The following is a 21,118-nucleotide window of genomic DNA, read 5'->3' as shown; positions in this document are numbered from 1 at the left end:
AATTCCATATAAATGGAATCATACAGTGTGTACTATTCTGGTCGGGCTTCTTTTGCCCAACATTTATAATGTGTCTGAGGTTCATACAGGCTGTTGCGTGTATTGAAAGCTTGTTCCTTTTTACTGCTGAGCAGAATTCTGTCCCATGAATGTACCACATGTGGTTTCCGTTCTCCTGTCGCTGAACGTTTCACATTTGTGGTGTTTCTAGTTTGGGACCATTATGGCTAAAGCTGCCATTCTTGTACAAGTCATCCACACAAGTGGATGTGTTTTCTTTTTCTTGGGCCGACACCTAGGAGAGGAATGGCTGGGTCTTAGGGTAGACACATACGTAGCTTCACGAGAAACCGCCAGACTGATTTCCAAAGGGTTAGTACCACTTTCCACCTGCAGCTGCGTCCGGCGTGGTCTGTCCTGGACACGTGGATTCTACTGGCCACGTAGAGAGAGGTTCATCACTGTGGCTGCAATTTGCATCTCCCTGAGGACTCAGCCCGTGCAGCGCCTTCTCAGCTGTTTATTGGTCAGTTGTAAATCTCCATTTATGACGTGCCTGATCAAACTTCTTTGTGCTGTTTATCTTGTTATTCGGGTGTAAGTTTTTTATTTATACAAGAAATTGTCAGATATATGCACCGTAAATATTTTCTTGCCTATTCATTTTCTTTTCTTTTCTTTTTTTTAAAGGTTTTGCATTTTTTAAAAAAATTTATTTATTTATGGCTGTGTTGGGTCTTCGTTTCTGTGCGAGGGCTTTCTCTAGTTGTGGCAAGCGGGGGCCACTCTTCATCGCAGTGTGCGGGCCTCTCACTGTCGTGGCCTCTCTTGTTGCGGAGCACAGGCTCCAGACGCGCAGGCTCAGTAATTATGGCTCACGGGCCCAGTTGCTCCGCGGCATGTGGGATCTTCCCAGACCAGGGCTCGAACCTGTGTCTCCTGCATTGGCAGGCAGACTCTCAACCACTGCGCCACCAAGGAAGAAGCCCTCATTTTCTTAATAGTATCTTTTGATGAAGTATTTAATTTTGATCTGGTCAACTTTATTATTATTTTTTTCTTTTATGGTTAATGCATTCTGGGCCCTAGCTAAGAAATCTTTGCCTACTCCAAGGTAATGAAGTTATTCTGCTGTATTAGAGTAGATATTCCACTCTGTTTTCCTTTAGAAATGAAAAAAATTTAGTTTTAACTTTTAGGTTTCTTATCCATTTCTAATTTTTGCTTTTATAAAATACAGATTTTGTATAATGCAGGAAGGAAAATCTCCTAAATGTAGTATTTCACAATGCTTTTATAATTAGAATAGCATTATATTATGACAATTAAAAATAATAAAGGAAGCTCTGCCTCATGTGTTAGATAATGCTTTTTGTAACCTCTGTTATGAACAAGAGTCTTGGCAAAGTTTTCACCTGAATTTATATAGGCTCTTAGGATTCAAGAAGTCTCTGGACAATGAATCTCAGAAATGCTGAGAATCCAAAATGTGGTTTGTGGTTTATATATAGCAGTGGTTTTCAACCAGGGGTAGGAGACACTTGGCAGTTTAGAGACATTTTTGACTGTTACAGCTGGGGTATGTGCGTGCGTGCGTGGTATTTCTAGAGCGTAGAGGCCGGGGCTGCTGCCGACCGGCCTACGAGGCGCAGCACAGCCCCACAACGCTGCTGAGAAACCCTGCACAGCTGAAACCTGCTCCCCCCTGAAGACACTGCTTCCTGGGCTGACTGCTGGGCTTGGGGGTGGGGCAGGGTCTTCCTTGTTCCTCATCAGCAGCTCCAGAACATTCTCCCTTCCACCTCCCCCAAACTCCCCCTTTGAGTGGACGCCCCTAGTCTAGCCTCTCTTCCTGGCTGTGGCTCTTGTCTGTACCTGCCAGCATCCCTGCTCATTTCTTGACTTTAGCTCCTCACGCACTGTTCCTTCCCCAGCACTACTCCCGCCGTAACTCTTCATGATTTCTTTTTTTTTTTTAACGATAGTATAACTTACTGATGAAAGCATCCTTGTCTAAATTTATTTGTTTATTTATTTTTGGGCTGCATTGGGTCTTCGTTGCTGCGCGTGGGCTTTCTCTAGTTGTGGTGAGCGGGGGTTACTCTTCGTTGCGGTGCGCGGGCTTCTCATTGCAGTGGCTTCTCTTGTTGCAGAGCACGGGCTCTAGGCATGCGGGCTTCAGTAGCTGTGGTACATGGGCTCAGTAGTTGTGACTCGCGGGCTCTAGAGCGCAGGCTCAGTAGTTGTGGCGCACGGGCTTAGTTGCTCCGTGGCATGTGGGATCTTCCCGGACCAGGGCTCGAACCCGTGTCCCCTGCATTGGCAGGTGGATTCTTAACCACTGCGCCACCAGGGAAGTCCCTCTTCGTGATTTCGACACGTGCGCTTTCCAATGTCCTGGCCCCTAAACCCCGTGGTTTCCCTCTCTCAGTGGCCTTGTCCTCACCCTTGTCTGAGCCCCTCACCCACATGGTCACACTCTGGGCCTTATGGTTACCGATAATGACGACCAAAGCCTCATCTCAGTGTCATGCACCCCACTCTCTGATCTCCACTTCCCAACTTTCCAGCTCATTCTCACTTTTTTGAGAATGAGCAATAATCCCTTGAACCCACCAGGCCTACGATCCACTGACCCCCCCCGCCATGTTTCACTCCTCCTCATGCCCGCTGTCCCCTCTTTCCTCCTCACTCGGCTTGAATGCCCCCGTCAGTCTGGACGCGCGGTCCCTGCACACGCCCTAGCGCCTCTGCCCGCTGCTCTCCTCTGCACTCACTTGGTCCATTACAACCCTGTACAAATCCAGCTGCCCCAGCTGAACATGCCTGGAGAGAATCATACAATCTGCCAACTGTTCTGACTTTGACTTCATGACCCCAAACGTGATGTGGGCCTGCAGAGCTGCCCAGCGATCACTGCATTTTCCCCAGTCCGGGCACCTGCCCCTTCACTCCACGAGATGACCTCCCGTTCTTCACACCCCAACGCCTCCTCACCCCTTCCCTCACTCTAAGCGAATAACCTTGATTCCTACCTTGCCGAGAAAGTGGAAGCGACAGGAAAAGACCGCCCACCACACTTAGCGCCTTGCCCAGTCTGTATGGCCACAGCCTCCTCCCCTCCGGTTACACGGACGGGCTCCCGGCCCCCACCCGACGTCAGCCGCTCCATCCCTCCACCCCTGCTCACCAGCCGCTCCATCCCTCCACCCCTGCTCACCGACTCAGGGAGGCTCTTCTAACCATTCTCTCCTCTCCTATACAATCAACTTCCCTCTCTCTTCTGGATCATTTCCATTAGCAAACAGGCTAATGTTTTTTCTCTCATTAAAAAAAATACCCCCTCTCGTCTCCCTACGTGCCCTGCTGGCTACCACCCCACATCTCACCTCCCCTTTATAGCAAACTCTTCAAGAGCTGTCTACTTTTGCTCTTGAAGACTTCTCTCATCGTCTCGTAACTCCGCCACCACTGCCATTGGCAGGGTCTCCGATAACCTCCATGAGGAGGACTCCTCTTCGTTCCCCTCCAGCAACTCTCCCTTCATGTGGCCTCCTGGACACCTCACTCTCCTGGATTTCCTCTCACCCTCAGCTGCTCTTTCCTGGTCTCCGTGTCAGGTCCTTCCTCTCCTCCCTGACATAGTCTTGGGGAGCCTGTGGCCTCACTCCTTAGACCTGTTCTCTTCTCTGTAACGGCTCCCTCCACCCCTGGGCAGCTCATCCACCTTATGGTCTCAGATACGCTGACGATTCCCCAAACTGTTTCTCGCCCCCAGACCTCTCTCCTGAACTCTAAACTCACATATTCAACTGTCTATTCAATATCTCCCCTCGCATGTTTAACAGCCGTCTCAAACACCATGTGATAGGCTGAATTTTGGATCTTTCCCCCCAAACCTGCCTTCCCCACAGTCTTTCCCATCTCACTTAATGGCGTTTCCACCCTTACAGTCCCTGAGGCCAAAGCTCTGGTGCCGCTCTCACCTCCTGCCAGAATCAGTGTCAGAGCCTATTAGCTGGTCTTCTTGATCCCTCTTTCCCACCTACAGTCTATCTTCCATACGACAGCCAGAATGACCCCATCACTTCCCTGTTCAAAACCCTCCAATTCACACAGAATGAAAGCCAGAGGCCTTGCCATTACTGCGCACACCCTTCCCCCCACCTCTCTGACCTCATCTCCTCCTCCTCTCACTCCGCTCCAGCCTCACTGCCGCCCCACCCCCTCTCCGCCCTGCCAGACGTAAACCTGCCAGCAGGTTCCTGCCTCAGGGCCTTGCCTTGGCTTCTCCCTCCGCCTGCAGTGTTCTTCCTCCCGATATTTGCACGGCTTCCTCCCTCATCTCCTTCAAAGTCTTTGCATGAAAGTCATCTTCTCAATGAGGCCACCCCTGACCACCACATACGATTTGTAACTTCCTCCACCCCAGGGCATGGCATGCTCCATCCTCTTCACCGTATTTTATTTATTTGACATGCCCCGCCACCCCCCCCCAATCTCCCCGCCTCCGGGACATATCACCTTCCAACAGCAGCGGCCCTCACTATTTGAACTCTCACTATCCAAATATATGCTATAAATACCTGTAAACATTTCTATCCCAAACGCATTATCTGAATTGCAAACTTGTGAACGTGCAGTTGCGCATGCGGGTAACAGGATGTAGCTGCGGTGCAGCCACAGGGTCACGGCCAGCTCAGGCGCTTTCGAAGCATGGCACAGTACTGTTCTCATTTTTACCAACCTTCTCCAAAGATTTAGCCCTTCATGGGTCCCAGTATTTGCTTCTTCCAGGTGCCAGGCACTACCAACTTGAGTCCAATTTCAAAATTATCTTTTTTTAAAAAAATTAATTAATTAATTAATTTATGTTTATTGTCTCTTTCCTTCCACTACAATGATTAATCTTAAACTTTGCAGTCTCAGGATCTTTTTACACTCTTAAAAATTATTGAGGACCCCAAATAGCTTTTGTTTATGCACATGTATCTTTCAATATTTATCACACTAGGAATTAAAACTGAGATATTAAAAATATGTATTAATTCATTTAAAAATAACTGTAATGAACCTATTATGTGTTTACATAAAAATATTTTTATGAAAAATATCTTTTCCAAAGCAAAAACAATTTATTAAGAAGAGGGCATAGTTTTTTTATGTATATAACAACTTTATTAGAATATAATTCAAATACTACACCATCTGCCCATTTAAAGTGTGCAATTCAATGGCTTTTAGTATATTCAGAGTTGTGCAACCATGAACACAATCAATTTTACAACATTTTCACCACCCCAAAAAGGAACCCCATACTCATAGCTGTCTGTCACCCTGCCAACCTTCCCATCCCTCTACCCCTAGGCAGCCACTAATTTAACTTTCTGACTCTATGGATTTGTCTATACTGGACATTTCATAAAATGGAATCATATAATATGTGGTCTTTTGTGACTGGCTTCTTTCATTTAGTATGTTTTCAAGGTTCATCAATATTGTAGCATGAATGTACTTTATTCTTTCTTTAAAAAAATTAATTAATTAATTAATTAATTAGGTTGCGTTGGGTCTTAGTTGCAGCATGTGAGCTCCTTAGTTGTGGCAGGCAGGCTCCTTAGTTGCGGCTCATGGCCTCCTTAGTTGTGGCATGAGAACTCTTTGTTGCGGCATGCGTGTGGGATCTAGTTCCTGGACTAGGGATTGAACCCAGGCCCCCTGCACTGGGAGCGAGGAGTCTTTTTTTTTTTTTTTAATTATTTTTATTTATTTATGGCTGTGCTGGGTCTTTGTTTCTGTGCGAGGGCCTTCTCCAGTTGCGGCAAGTGGGGGCCACTCTTCATCGCGATGCGCGGGCCTCTCACTATCACGGCCTCTCTTGTTGCGGAGCACAGGCTCCAGACGCGCAGGCTCAGTAATCGTGGCTCACGGGCCCAGCTGCTCTGCGGCATGTGGGATCTTCCCAGACCAGGGCTCGAACCTGTGTCCCCTGCATTGGCAGGCAGACTCTCAACCACTGCGCCACCAGGGAAGCCCGGGAGTGAGGAGTCTTAACCACAGCACCACCAGGGAAGTCCCTGTACTTTATTCTTTTTTCTTGCCAAGTAATACTCCATTGTATGGATATATCACATTTTATTTATTCATTCATCAATTAATGGACTTCGGTTGTTTCCACTTTTCAGCCATTATGCTGCCATGAACATTTGTGTGCAAGGTTTTGTGTGGACATGTTTTCATCTCACTTGGGTAATATTTAGGAGTGGAACTGCTAGGTCATATGGTAATTCTGTGTTTAACCTTCTGAGGAACTGCCAGACTGTTTTCCACAGTGGCTGCACCACCGTACACACCTAACAGCTGTGTATGAGGCAGATGGTATACTTTTACACTTCTGTGAATCTCTTTGACATCTGGCTTAATAAAAGACAATGAGGTTCTCATACCTGTTTCTGTAACCAATCTGTTACAAAATATTGTTTTGGTTGAATATATTAAAAAAATCCAGACTCAGAGAGATACGAAGTTAGAAAAAGGAAGAACATTTTAACAGCCTTTTCAAATAATGGTGGACTATTTTTCTTTGATAGTATACCAAAACTCTACAAGTGGTAGTCTCTTAAAGGTTAGTCGCAAAGTAGAGTCTGAAACCATATCAGTAAGGTTTTATAGTCTGTTATATATTAAAATCCAGTCACTTAACAGAAAAAGGATATCACTGGAAAAACTGGGAAATTTGAATAAAGTCTGTAATTTAGTTAATAATGTTGTTCCAATGATAATTTCTTAGTTTTGATAAATACCATGTTTAAGAAAGATGTTAACACTGGGAGAAGCTGCGTAAGGGGTATATGGGAACTCTACGTACGACTCCTGCACCTCTTCTGTAAATTTAAAATTATTTCTAAACAAAAAGTAAAAAATAAAATCCAATCCATTGACCTGTTTTGTTCTTTGAATGGATCTTTACCCAGCACAATTTTGTGACCTCATGAATTGGTCATTTGGAAAATACTGGTTCACTGAGTTACGCAAGTCTTTCAAATGTTACTCATTACACAATATAAAAAATCACGACAGTTACTATCACTACAGACCTTTTTAGGAAAGTCTTTAAGAACTGGGAAGCTGGGACTTCCCTGGCGGCGCAGTAGTTAAGAATCCGCCTGCCAGTGCAGGGGACACGGGTTCGAGCCCTGGTCCGGGAAGATCCCACATGCCGTGGAGCAACTAAGCCCGTGCGCCACAACTACTGAGCCTCCACTCTAGAGCCCATGAGCCACAACTACTGAGCCTGAGCTCTAGAGCCCATGAACCACAACTACTGAGCCTGCGCTCTACAGCCTGTGACCCACAGCTCCTGAGCCCACGTGCCACAACTACTGAAGCCCACGTGCCTAAAGCCTGTGCTCTGCAACAAGAGAAGCCACCGCAATGAGAAGCCCGCACACTGCAACGAAGAGTAGCCCCCGCTCGCTGCAACTGGAGGAAGCCTGCGCAGCAACGAAGACCCAACGCCGCCATAAATAAATAAGTAAATAATAACTAACTAACTAAATAAAAAGAACTGGGAAGCTTTTAAGCTTACAGTGACAAAGACAAGTTTTCCAAAATTCTGATTTTCACTTGAAAGCTCAAATGTCATTTATTATTGGCCAAAAATATTCTCAGGTGTTTCCCTCAAAGTGGGAAACTGTTCATTTTCTGAATGGGCTTACTCTGTTCATTTTCAAGAAAGTATCTTCCAAATACCTGAGTCTGAATAACCAGTTTGTCTGTAAGCCCCTCTTTCAAGTACAAATGGTGTTCCATGAAAAAGCAGCTACTTCAGTGCACAGCTCAGCTGTATGAGGACTTGTCCTCGAGGCAACGAGGCAACGGTAGCCTCCTCTGTGAAGGAGGAGCCCTGTATGTGCATTTCCGTTTCATCACACAGACTATTAAAAAGACACGTATTCCAAGGCTGAGACAAAATAAATTAACAGTTTTTACTGCTTCTCCAAGGACATTCTTAAGCAAAACTGGCTTTTCCCCTCTTCCTTCTAGTTTGCCATGGTGGGCAATACAATGACTACTGACATTCTGGTGCAGCTGCCCTGATTTGCACTAAGGGCCAGCCAGCCATTTTACCAGCCATTGCTCTTGCAACTTCAATGCAAATGTCAACGTGGTGGAAAGGGCAAGTAAAGCCACAGTATTATCATGAAAACAGTTTGGATCTTACGTATCCCCTGAGAGGGTCTTAGGGAGCCCAGGCTCTGCAGACCTCATTTTGAGAACTGCTGCTCTATCAGCACGTAAAGGGCCTTAAAGGCAGGGGTTTGGGTGTGTTTTGTTCGCTGCTGAATCCCCTGTGCCTAGAACAACACTTGGCCTATAACAGGTGCTCAATAAATATTTATTAGATAAATGTGTAAATGAATAAATAAGTGACTGGATAAAGGAATGTGATAACATCTGTAATTACTTTCAGCTGCTTGGAAGTCAAGCAATAAAAAATTTAGGATATTTGTAGCTTTTGGGTATAATTTAAAATTTTACAGAATGTTAAATATTTAATCAGGAAATAAAAGACATTATTTCTTTTGGCAAAGGCATTTAACAGCGGGAATGCAAAAGCAGCAAGGAACTTTCAAAACTGTACCAACAGTGTTTGCACTGGAAAGCAACTGCTTTTAGCTATGCAAATAACTCCTGAAAACTGGAACCCTGCCCGTGACCTAGAAACAGGTGCGAAATCGGGAAAGGAGGAAAAGACACCGCAAGTTTCCACTCGCCCATCATGGTCCCACACTTGTTTTTTCAACCCACAGTGTCTGGAAACGTTTCACAGAATCGAGAGGAATTATGCACAAAGATGAACAGGGAGTCTGAATATAAGGGACACACAGGAAATCATAAGGAGTAATTAAAGTGTTTCAAGTTTTGAGGACTAAATTAACATAATGTATTTATCTCAGAAAGAGAACTGAGGACCTCAGCGTATGGTTCACAGACTGCGAAAATGCTACAGACGTGGGTTGTAGTGAAGCCAAGAAACTGCTGCACAACAAACAGGTGAGCCAGTAATCAAATGTTCTGGTTAGTAATGAGTTTCCTTACAGCTCACTATTTTTCCATGAAATAGAACTCAGTAAATACACCATTCTTAAGCTGAAGGATTCCATCGTTTAACGGTTCCAGAGGCACTTCAGACGCTCAGTAAGCTTTAGGGATCGTCATTAAAAGGGACTGATTGGTTAAGGAAGCCCTGGTGTCGGAGTTTAATGTCTACATACGTTACTGGCTCTCTGGTTTCTAGTCCCACTTCTGCCACCTGGTATCACCTGGCAACAGGTAAATTCCCTGACCTTTCTGGAGTTCAGTTTCTCCTGAAACTGAAATTCCGAATGCTTAGAATATGAATGTTTGTGAAATACTTTGGGTCCCTTGGAGATACTGAGGTAATTTCAAGGAATTAAATGTGGGGATGACTCAGAAGACAAAATGCCCCAGTAAATTTTAAACTGTCAAGTCTGAAATAATAACCTACAAGTTTCTTCCACCCTATAGAAAACTGCCAAAGCTGCTTCCCCAACCCATACATCTCCTTATACCCAGAAATCCCAGGAATAAGACTGAAACCTACACAAGCCACCTTAGTAACTTCTGAATTTCCTGATCTTCATGCTAATCCTGTTAGACAGGCAGGGCAGGAAGAGCCACTTTTATCCTTCAGACAAAGAAACTAAGGTTTAAAGCGACTGAGTGCTTTAACTAAGATGCAGAACTGGGAGCCAGTAGGTCGCATGAGCTCAATCGTCTTCCCACTATTGCACCTGCTTTGCTGAGTGAAGGACGGGAGAGCTGATCCCCTACAAGCATCTCTGAAGCCCCGACAGTGGGCACAAGGTTATCTAGCTTCCTTGGGTCCTGAACAAACAATCCTGTTCAACTCACCTGCAGCTTCACAGCGATGACCACTGAGTTAAGGTCTTTGTCCATTTCTTTTAGCATGACAAGTTTCTTCAGGGTCAAGCTGAACAGCCTAGAAAAATTTAGAGAAAGAAGATCGAGTCAAATGTAAGGAACTTATGAGAAAAGTGACAATCTGTTGAGGAAATGCTGCTTTACCTAAAGGAAGAATGTTAAAATGCTGTTTACTGTGTCCACCATCAGTAAAACAGCATCCCTCTTATTTAACTTTTGTACTTGGTAAGTGTCAAAAAGGTACATTATTCCATGAACGTCTGTGGATGCCCCTTTATCGCCAGCCAAAACCAAGATGCCTTTTCACTCCTAATATGTGGGAGCAGTTTCTGGGAGTGGGGAGTAGACCAGGGAAGGGCATCAGTGTTTATTTTGCTTGCCCAGTTCCACTTCCACCTTATGTCTAATCACACCTGAAACATTTACAGACGTAAATCTGTAGCAACGAAGAGAAAATCCACACAAACAAAACAGAAACCATTTGGCAGGAAATGCTTTAAATGACCACAAATTCGATTTCAGCCAAACTTTGCTTCAAACATGCAGAAAATCTTCAGTGCCACAATGAGGAAATTCCCCTTAATTAAAAGCAATGGGACTGTCCCTCACTCTGGAGTCTTGGCATCTCTAATGTGACTCGAACTTGGCCTCCCAAGGCAGGGCTACCCTGGGCTTCCAGGAGGAGCTGGGAGGGAAACTGCAGATGCTGCCTTTCTGCTTCTGGTTTGAGTGGTTCAAGTCCTTAAAACATCCTTTTCCCCGGTGAGGTTCTGGAGGATGGAAAGCTGTAGGTGGGATGCTGCCGACCTGAGTCAGGTCCTGAGACCCCGACTCGGTCTGGTGCTCATTTCCCCCGTTTCCCATCGGTCTCACCTCTGGGCCTCCTCCTTACTCTCTAAGCTCCAGTCGCCCTGAATTCATTTCTGTTCCTCGCGTGCCCACTCTCTCACCTCTGGGCCTTCTTCCAAAGGGCAGGGCCCAGTACAGCTGCTCAGCAAATATTTGTTAATGAAGTTTAACACTTTCTTAAAACGGCCTCTAGCTAAAACCAGGTGAACAAGAATACATGTTGAAGAAATTCATGTAATTCATGAAAAAAGGGGGACAAATCCAGATCAACAGAACTGAATTCTAATTTTGAATTCACTCTCACCCCAAACACTTGCTAAGATCTGCTAACATGAAGCAAATAAAACTCTTTCTTTCCTTTTGCTTTAAGTCACAATCAAAATCAACTAAAAGAAAGCCTATCAAGTCTTTTCATATATATTATTTCATCCAGACCTCAAAAACATGACTCTGTGTGTGTGTGTGTGTGTGTGTGTGTGTGTAGGTGGCGGGGTGGGGTGGGGCAGGGGTCACTGCTCTACCCATATAACAGAAGAGGAAACAGATTCTTTTTTAAAAAATTTTATTTATTTTTGGCTGCGTTGGGTCTTTGTTGCTGCACATGGACTTTTCTCTTGTTGCGGTGAGCAGGGGCTACTCTTTGTTGCGGTGCACGGGCTTCTCATTGCGGTGGCTTCTCTTGTTGCGGAGCACTGGCTCTAGGCCCACGGGCTTCAGTAGTTGCCGCATATGGGCTCAGTAGCTGTGGCTCGCGGGCTCTAGAGCGCAGGCTCAGTAGTTGTGGCGCATGGGCTTAGTTGCTCCGTGGCATGTAAGATCTTCCTGGACCAGGGATCGAACCCGTGTCCCCTGCACTGGCAGGTGGATTCTTAACCACTGCGCCACCAGGGAAGTCCTGGGAAACACATTCTAAACCGAGTAGTGACTCAGCTAAATTCCCACAGCTAGTAAGTGACAGAGCTGGATTCTAACTCCAATCTCCTTGTGGTAGGCAAATAATATCTCCTAATCCTCAGAACCTGTAAACTTTTTACATGGCAAAAGAGACTCCACAGATGTGATTAAATTAAGGTGGGGAGATGATCCTGGATTATCTGGATGGGTCCACTACAATCACAAGTCTTTATAAGAAGGAGGTAGGAGGGCCCAAGTCAGAGAATGAGATGTGACCACGGAAGCAGAAGTCGGAGTGATGTGTGGCTGGCTCTGAAGATGGAAGAACCCCAGGGTCAGGGGCCAAGGAATACAGGCAGCCTCTAGAAGCTGGAAAAGGCAAGAAAACCGATGCTCCCTGGAGCCTCCAGAAGAAACGCAGCCTTGCCACCACCTTTATTTTGGTCCAGTGAAACCCATTTTGGACTTCTGATCTCCAGAACTGTGAAAATAAATGTGTGTTTTGTTTTAAGCCACGAAGTCCGTGGTCATTTGTTACAGCAGCTGTAGGAGCTAATACGCTTCTCCTCTTAAGACCTGAGGCCTCCACTACACAGCTGCCTCCTCAGCCAATGACTGGAGCTCCCGCATCTGTGCTCCTAAAACATGCTCAGGTTTGTTAAACTGGAGTCACCATGGTTCATGCTCGCCGCACCCTCTCCCCGCCCATCAACAGCTACCCACAGCATCACTTGTCTCTCCTTTCCCTTCAGAGTAGAAACGTGCTGGCCCAAAAGGAACTCTGGTTCTGCCAACACCCAAGGGATTATTACATTTCACATAGTTGACTACTGAGAAATGTCACTAACTACATTGTTCAGCTGATTTTCAAGCCTTGTTGGAAAGGAAGGGGAAGGAACACGACTGGGGTGAGCAAATGGAAAAGACTGGATATGCCCAATTTTGTTCCTCATCTAAGGCTGCTGATTACAAATGCTTCTGATAAGTTAGGTTTTTGTTTGTTTCCAAAGCACCTACAGACGGATGCGCCGGTGCTGAATAAACTCACTGCAAGAAAAAAAGAGTCACAGGAATAAACTGGGAACACGAGTGTTTCTTCCCCTCTGCTTGTGATCCTTCACCCTCTCACACATTCCACACGTTGAGAGAGCATCTCCTGTACGCCAGGCACTGGGTTAGTGGGTGTTTAGAGGACATGGTCCATAGCCTCATGGAGATTACACAGTCTGGCGGGGAAGACAAGCAACGACTTATGTGACACTCCTTGGCCTCAGCTCTTCTATGTCCCATGAGGCTCTGGACCATCTTTCCTCTTACATAACATATAAAATATTGTAATAGGTAATACGGTGGAATTTTGTTAGGAAGGAAAAACACATCATATACCAATAAATATTTGGTGAATAAATAAACAAACCTTTATGCCACAGCACCTTATGTCAAGAAGAAAGCCAGGGGCTTCCCTGGTGGCGCAGTGGTTAAGAATCTGCCTGACAATGCAGGGGACACGGGTTCGAGCCCTGGTCTGGGAAGATCCCACATGCCGCGGAGCAACTGGGCCCGTGAGCCACAATTACTGAGCCTGCGCGTCTGGAGCCTGTGCTCCGCAATGCGAGAGGCCGCGACAGTGAGAGGCCCGCACACCGCGATGAAGAGTGGCCCCCGCTCGCCACAGCTGGAGAGAGCCCTTGCACAGAAACGAAGACCCAACACAGCCAAAAATAAATAAATAAATTTATAAAAAAAAATTGTATAAAAGAAGAAAGCCAACAATGATCTAGTACCTTAGGTAACAAAATAATAGCAAGACTGGATGTGTTTAGTGTTCGCTCAGAAACCAGACATGCCACATTGATTTCCATACTATTGGCAATCAGTTCAACAGGTCTTTTTGTTTGTTTTTAATGGTATCACTCAAGGGGATGTGGAGACTTAAATGTATTCTGGTTCTTCAAAGCATAAGAAAATGTGACTCATTAAGCATCTACCATGTACCAGTTGCTTGAGATACATTTCACTATTTCATGTAAGTCTTACAACAATTCTAAGGGGTGGGGTACTCTACATCTTACAGATAAGGATGTTGAGAAGGATTAAGAAACTTGCCCAAGGTCACACAAAAAAGTGGTTGAGCCAAGATGCAAACTTAGGTTTATCTTAGGTCAGAACCCAATTAAAATTAGTACAGGGCATTTATTTGAAGATAAGAAGAAATTATTTTAATTACAAGTAAGTATTTTCAACATATATCTTAATATAATGGAAAAACTCTGAGTAAATAAGACACATTTCTCCTTAAACCCACACTCACTCACACAATACTGATTGAAATGGTCCCAGATATAGTTCTGAGGATGACTGAGTCTGGCAAGATGTTCCGACAGAGGTGTCTCAACAAGTAAGAGGCTGCGTTAGATGCTGATCCTAGGGTTTTTTGTTACCATATGTTTTATTGGTTGGGCACTTCATATGCAGTAAAAATACAGTACCCAAGGCCTGAAAGAAGAGTCCTTCCCTGACCAGACTCCAGCTTTAATCAGTTTTTCTACAGCAGAAAATAACTTTGCACTAAAATCATAAAGACTGGTAATTCCAAGTGCTAGTGAAGATGTGGACTAACCAGAAGTCCCCTACATGGCTGGTAAGAGTGCAAAATCATACAGATATCTGAGAAACTACCTGGTAGTTTATTAGTAGATATTAAATATATGCCTATTCCTCTGCCCAGGTCCCAAGAGAAGCCGAGAAAAATGAGGGCACAGGCCACACAAAGACAGAATGTTCAGAGCAGCCTTAAACTGGAAACAGCCTAAGTGTCCCCTAACAGGATGGACAAACGAATTGTGGCATACAAAGACGACAAGCTACTGATGCATGGGACAACATGGACAAACTTCAAAAACACTGTGCTAAGCTAAAAAAGGCAGACACAAAAGACTATATGATTCCACTCATATGAAGTTCAAGGATAGGTAAGACCAATGCATGGCGATAGGAGCCAGTTCAGTAACTGAGGCAGGTGGAGACATTGACTGGGAAGGGTCATAAGGGAACCCTTTGGGGTGACTGAGACACCCATGACGGTGGCCACATGGATATTCACACTGCAAAAATCCACAGAGCTGCTTTATATTCAAGACCCACGCATCACACTGTACACAAACTACACATCAAAAAAAAAATTTTAAGAGCAGAATGAAGGCTTTCGAGTCAGACATAAGCTGGTCTGAATTACAGTTCTGTCACATTACTCTGTCAGTCATCCATTAGCCTACGCTGAGCCAGGCACTGTTCCAGTCACTTGCGATGCATTAGTAAACAAAGCAGACGAAATTCCTGTCATGGAATTTATGTTCTAGAGAAAAGACAGTCAATAACAATAAACATAATTATTAAATAAATTACATAGTATGTTAGATTGTGTTAGAATAGAGCTAGGTGAGGGGGATTGTGAGTGTGAGGCAGAGGAGGGCAGGGAGCGTTGTAATTTTAAGTAAGGTGGTCAGGGTAGGCCTCACTGAGAAGTTCTAGATTAAGGGAAAGAAGTGCAAAGGAGCACACCTGGTCTGCTTGAGAAATATTAAGGCCAGTGGAGCTGAGGCAGAGGGAGCAAGGGTGACAGTGGTGTGGGACAAGGTCAAAGACATGCTTTGTGGGTAGTGGAGCCATACCAGCCATGCAAAGCCTTGTAAACCACAGTAAGGATTTGGCTCTTACTCTGCAAGAAATGGGGAGCCATTGGCTTTAAGTGAGAGAGACGTGACCTGTTTTACATTTTAATAGGATTCTTTTAGCTGTTCTATTAGGACAGGATGGAGGGAAGCAAAGGGAAAAGGGGAAAAGGTTGAGAGTTAGAAAGCAACTGCAGTAGTGCAAGCAACAGACGGCAGAGGTTTGGAGGGTAGGGGCAGTGGAGGTGGTGAAAAATGGTTTGAATTCTGGATATATTGTTGAAGATACAGGCTTTGGGGCCTGAACATCTGGAAAGATGGGGTTATCATTAACTGAGATGGGGAAACCTCTGGGCAAAGCAGGTTTTGGGAGTTTAAGATCGAGAGTTCAATTTTGGACATTTTAAATTTGAGATGTCTAGTAGAGATGTCGAGCAGAGAGTTAGATACACAAGTCTGCCTGTGGGCTGGGAACATCAAGACGGAAGTGCGGCATAAAGATGGAATTTAAAATCATGAGGACGAGTGAGTATACAGAGAAGAGGACCAGGATTGAGCCCAAGAATATTTCAACATTAAGACAGAGAGATGAAGAGGATGAACTAGCAAAGGATATGAAGAAGAATTAACCAGTGAGGCAGGGGGAATATCAAACGAACGCGATATTCTAGAAGCCAAGAGGGAATGGTCAGCTGTATCACTTGCTGCTGATGGGTCAAGAGGGGCACTGAAAACTGATCACTGAATTTAGCGATATGGAAGCCACTGAGGACCTCAACAAGGGCAGTTTCACTGGAAGAGTGAAAACGAAAGCCTAACCGGAATAAATTTAAAAGAGAATGGGAGGAAAGGAACTGGGAGAGAGCAAATCTGTTTCAATCTTAGCTCTATCCCTGTATCCTGACTGTAAACTTCCTGTCCAACAGAAATATAGTGCAAGCCACATTTGTAATTTAAATTTCTCCTGATAGCCATATTTTTAAAAAAGTAAAAAGGTGAAATTAACTTTAATAATATATTTTATTTAACTCAATATATCCAAAATATTATAAACAATATATTAAAATATCAATATATGTAAAAAGAATAATATACCTCGACCAAGTAGGTTTTATCTCAGGAATGCAGGGCTTCCCTGGTGGCACAGTGGTTAAGACTCCATGCTCCCAATGCAGGGGGCCTGGGTTTGACCCCTGGTCAGGGAACTAGATCCCACGTGCATGCCACAACTAAGAGTTTGCATGCCGCAACTAAGGAGCCCACCTGCTGCAACTAAGACCCAGTGCAACCAAATAAATTAAGAAAAAAAAAAGGTATCTAAGATTGGAATTTATTTTCAGATGATGTGATTATCTATATAGAAAATTTGATGTAATCTTCAAAAAACATTACAATAATAAGTTTAGAAAAGTTGCAGGAAACAAGATCAATATAATCAATATACAAAAATCAATGGTATTTCTATATACTAGCAACAAATAATTAGAAATTGAAACTTGAAAAAATACAATTTACAACTGCATCCAAAAAAATGACATATACAGGGATAAATCTGACAAATAACGTACAAGACCTGCACACTGAAAATTATAAAACGTTGCTGAGAGAAAGTAAAGAAGACCTAAATAGAGAGACATACATTGTTTGAGGTGGATACCCATATTAAAAAAAACAGAATTTCAATTCATACCTTAAATTGTCTACAGAAATTAATGCAAAATGGACTACAAATCTAAATGTAAAACATAAAATTATAAAACTTCTAAGGAAAAAACACAGGAGAAAATATTTGGAACCTTGGGTTAGGCAAAGATTCCTTAGACATGACACCAAAGAACAATCCCTAAAAGAAAAAAATGAGAAAATTGGACTTTGTCAAAATGAATTTGCAAGATGCTATTAAGAGAATGAAAAGACAAGCCATAGAGTGGGATAAAATACTTGCAAATCACCTATTTGATAACAGATTTGCGTCCAGAATATGTAGAGAATTCTCAAGTTTTGATGTTAGGAAAACAAACATCCCAGTGAAAAAAATGGGCAAATGTTTTGATCAAACACTTCACCAAAGAAGGTATACAGAAGGCAAGACATATGAAGAGATGCTCAACCTTACCAGTCATTAGGAAAATGCAAATTACAATCACAATGAGAGACCACTACCTTCCTGTTTGAAAATCTAAATTTAAAAGACTGGTCATTACTCACTGTTGGTGAGGACGTGGAGCAACTGAAACTCACACTGTGGACGGGAATGTAAAATGTACAGTCACTCTGGAAAACAGTTCAGCAGTTCCTTAAAAAGTTATACCGACACCTACCATATGATCCAGTCATTCCACTCCTGTGTATTTACCCAAGAGAAAAGGAAATATATATTCCCATACAAAGAACTGTACCTGAATGTTCACAGCAGCTTTATTTGAAATAGCTCCAAACTAGAAACAACCTAAGTGTCCACCAACAGATGAATGGATAAACAAACTGGTATATCCATACAATGGAATATTACTTAACAATAAAAAAGGATGAACTACTGATGCATATGACATGAATGAACTCAAAATAATTCTGAGTGAAAGAAGCCAAAAAAGAGGTACAAATTATTCTAGAAAATGCAAACCTTTAGTGACAGAAGGCAGACCTGTGGTTACCTTAGGATGGGGACGGGGTGGTGGTGTACAGAAAAGCATTAACTACAAGTCCTGAGAAAAGGCCTGCTTACAAGATGGGCCCTTGCCTGACATCTGGTACTTGGATTTTGGGAGGGCTTCCAGAACTGGTAAGAGTGGCTCTCTGTGCCTAAACTGTTTTTTACAAATGATGTGGTTTATGCTGAATACATGTTGCCCTCTGGGAGTCTGGAATTTTGGTATGTGCTAGGAAGAGGGTACCCAACTGGCCAGCCCCCAGTAAGAATCTGGGCAGTACGTCTCTAAGGAGCTTCCCTGGTAAGAACATTTCATATGCGTTGTCACAATCCAGTGCTGGAGGAATTATGTCCTGTGTGGCTCCAATGGGTAAGGACTCTTGGAATCTTGCACCTGGTTTCCTCTAGACTTTATCCATACACTTTTCCCCCTGACTTGGCTTTTGTATCCTGTAACTGAAATAAATCATAGCTGTGACTACAACTATATTCTGAGTCCTGTGAGTTCTCCTAAGAATCATCAAACCTGGACTTCCCTGGTGGCGCAGTGGTTAAGAATCCGCCTGCCAATGCAGGGGACACGGGTTCAAGCCCTGGTCCGGGAAGATCCCACATGCCGCGGAGCAACTAAGCCCGTGTGCCACAACTACTGAGCCTGCGCTCTACAGCCCACGAGCCACAACTACTGAAGCCCCCGTGCCTAGAGCCCATGCTCCACAACAACAGAAGCCACCACAATGAGAAGCCTGTGCACCGCAATGAAGAGTAACCCCCACTCGCCGCTACTAGAGAAAGCCTGTGCACAGCAACAAAGACCCAATGCAGCCAAAAAAATTAATTAAAAAAAAAAATCAAACCTGGCAGTGATCTTGGGGACCCCCGACATAGAGGGGGCGGGAAGGAGCAATTACAAAGGGTACATTTGGAGTGATGGATATGTTCATTATCTTCATTGTGGTTATGGTTTCACAGTGTATTTGTGTCAAAAGTTGTCAAATTATACACTTTAAATATGTGCAGTTTATTGTATATCAATTATACTTCAATAAAGCTGTTTTTAAAATTTATTTATATTTTATTTATTTATTTTTGCCTGCATTGGGTCTTCGTTGCTGCGCACGGGCTTTCCCTAGTTGCGGTGAGCGGGGGCTACTCTTTATTGTGGTGTGCGGGCTTCTCCTTGCAGTGGCTTCTCTTGTTGCAGAACACGGGCACTAGGTGCACAGGCTTCAGTAGTTGTGGTGCATAGGCTTAGTTGCTCTGCGGCATGTGTGATCTTCCCGGACCAGCGATTGAACCCGTGTCCCCTGCAATGGCAGGAGGATTCTTAACCACTGCACCACCAGGGAAGTCCAAAGCTGTTTTGTTTTAAAAGGAAGGTTCTACCCAGTGTGCTAGAGTCTGCTAATTGCCTACCCAACATCTATCTTCCCGTTCCTACTTAATAACAGAGCACCAGTTTTTAGCTGAGCATGTTGCTTCCTGAAATAAAAGACCACGCTTTCCAGCTTCCTTTGCAGCTAGGTGAGAACACGTGACTGAAATCTGGCCAACGTGTAAGTGGACGTATTAGGTAGGACGTGTGGGAAGATTTTTTTTTAAGGGAGCTCACTCACGTGACAGGACGCTCTCTCGTCCTTTCTCCTTCTTCTGGTCTGTGATGCAGGCTGATGGCCTGAGCTCCGGCAGCTAACTTGGACCATGAGGAAACTGTGATAATTCAATCCATGTGTCAGGAACGTCAATTAGAAAGAGAGGAGCCAGGATCCCTGATGACACCATGGGAGCTGCTCTATCAGCCCTGGACTGTTCACCTCTGGATTTTTTATTTTTTATGTAAGAAAGCAATAAGCCGCTATCTTATATAATCTTTTCTTATTTTTTGTTATATGCAGGTAAACCTATTCTTTTTTTTTTTTTTTTAATTTATTTATTTATTTTGGCTGCGTTGGGTCTTCGTTGCTGCGCGCAGTTTTTCTCTAGTTGCGGCAAGTGGGCTTCTCATCGCGGTGGCTTCTCTTGCTGCGGAGCACGGGCTCTAGGCACACGGGCTTCAGTAGTTGTGGCATGCAGGCTCAGTAGTTGTGGCTCGTAGGCTCTAGAGTGCAGGCTCAGTAGTTGTGGCACACGGGCTTAGCTGCTCCGCGGCATGTGGGACCTTCCCGGACCAGGGCTCGAACACGTGTCCCCTGCATTGGCAGGTGGATTCTTAACCACTGCGCCACCAGGGACGTCCCGGTAAACCTATTATTATTACATGGGAATAGATTCCCAAGATGTTAGGACTTTAGTCATCAGCTCCCAGATACTTTTAAGATAACCAGCTGAATTATTCCTAAAGTCCGTTTTAATGGGTGATGCCCTATGAGGAAATCCCGACTCCCATCCTTATGGAAGGAAAGGAAGATTTCTCAAAAGTTGAAGGAAAAAAAGATTCTTTCCATGATCCCTAAAAGAACCAAAGCCCTAGTCTTCTGCACTTCAGAGAGCTAACTAGGAATCTCCAGGGTACAGAGGGTTGGAAGCAGGTCCCACAGCACCACTTAGAAGTATGGGAGCTGAATGAAGACCCCTCTGTACCCCACCCTCCTACCCACCTCCTCATCTGGGGATGAGGTGGGAGGGCAGTTCTAGCTAAAAGTCCTTAATCAAAGGGGGTTTCAAATAGAAGGTGTGGCTGGGGTTCCCCAGCTAGTCCACCTCCGGAACGTCAGAGAAAAGCCAGACAGAGAAAGGCATGCCTCTAGGTACTAGAACTCAAAGAAATCAATGGTTTAAAGTAAAACAGTATCACAGAGATGGCTGGAATCCAAAGGACTTATAAAGGAGGATCCCAGGTTATTCAGCTCAAAGACAATCTTGCTCTCTGCAAAGGAATTTTGAAAATATATTGATAACAGGACTTGTTTACTGTCATGTTTAAAGACTCCACTTGGAAATCTTAGTTAAGTCCCTTATTAACAAAATGATAAAACATCAAATCAGGGTCCCCTGATTACTCAAAGTGGTCCTTCCTTCCGCATCTTGATCTTTTCCTGATCCCACCCCTTATTTCCTTGTTAGGTAACCCTGGTGACCCCTTTGC

The 21,118-nt window shown here is 44.2% G+C and overlaps 1 protein-coding gene across 3 annotated transcripts in view; it reads right to left on the bottom strand.

Annotated features, from left to right (window-relative positions):
• The window catches only part of PACS1 (phosphofurin acidic cluster sorting protein 1), a 130,987-nt gene that overhangs the window by 28,254 nt on the left and 81,615 nt on the right, over positions 1–21,118 (bottom strand). For all 3 annotated transcript variants that reach the window (XM_036860113.1, XM_036860115.1, XM_036860114.1), the window contains exon 2: positions 9,940–10,027. In XM_036860113.1, the coding sequence (XP_036716008.1) occupies positions 9,940–10,027 (88 nt within the window). The remainder of the gene's footprint in view (positions 1–9,939; positions 10,028–21,118) is intronic.

Source organism: Balaenoptera musculus, chromosome 8 (assembly GCF_009873245.2).
Source record: "Balaenoptera musculus isolate JJ_BM4_2016_0621 chromosome 8, mBalMus1.pri.v3, whole genome shotgun sequence".
In the NCBI taxonomy this organism is placed as follows: Eukaryota; Metazoa; Chordata; class Mammalia; order Artiodactyla; family Balaenopteridae; genus Balaenoptera; species Balaenoptera musculus.
The sequence above is the reverse complement of the archived record's forward strand: the minus strand, read 5'-3'. Positions and strand labels throughout refer to the sequence as shown.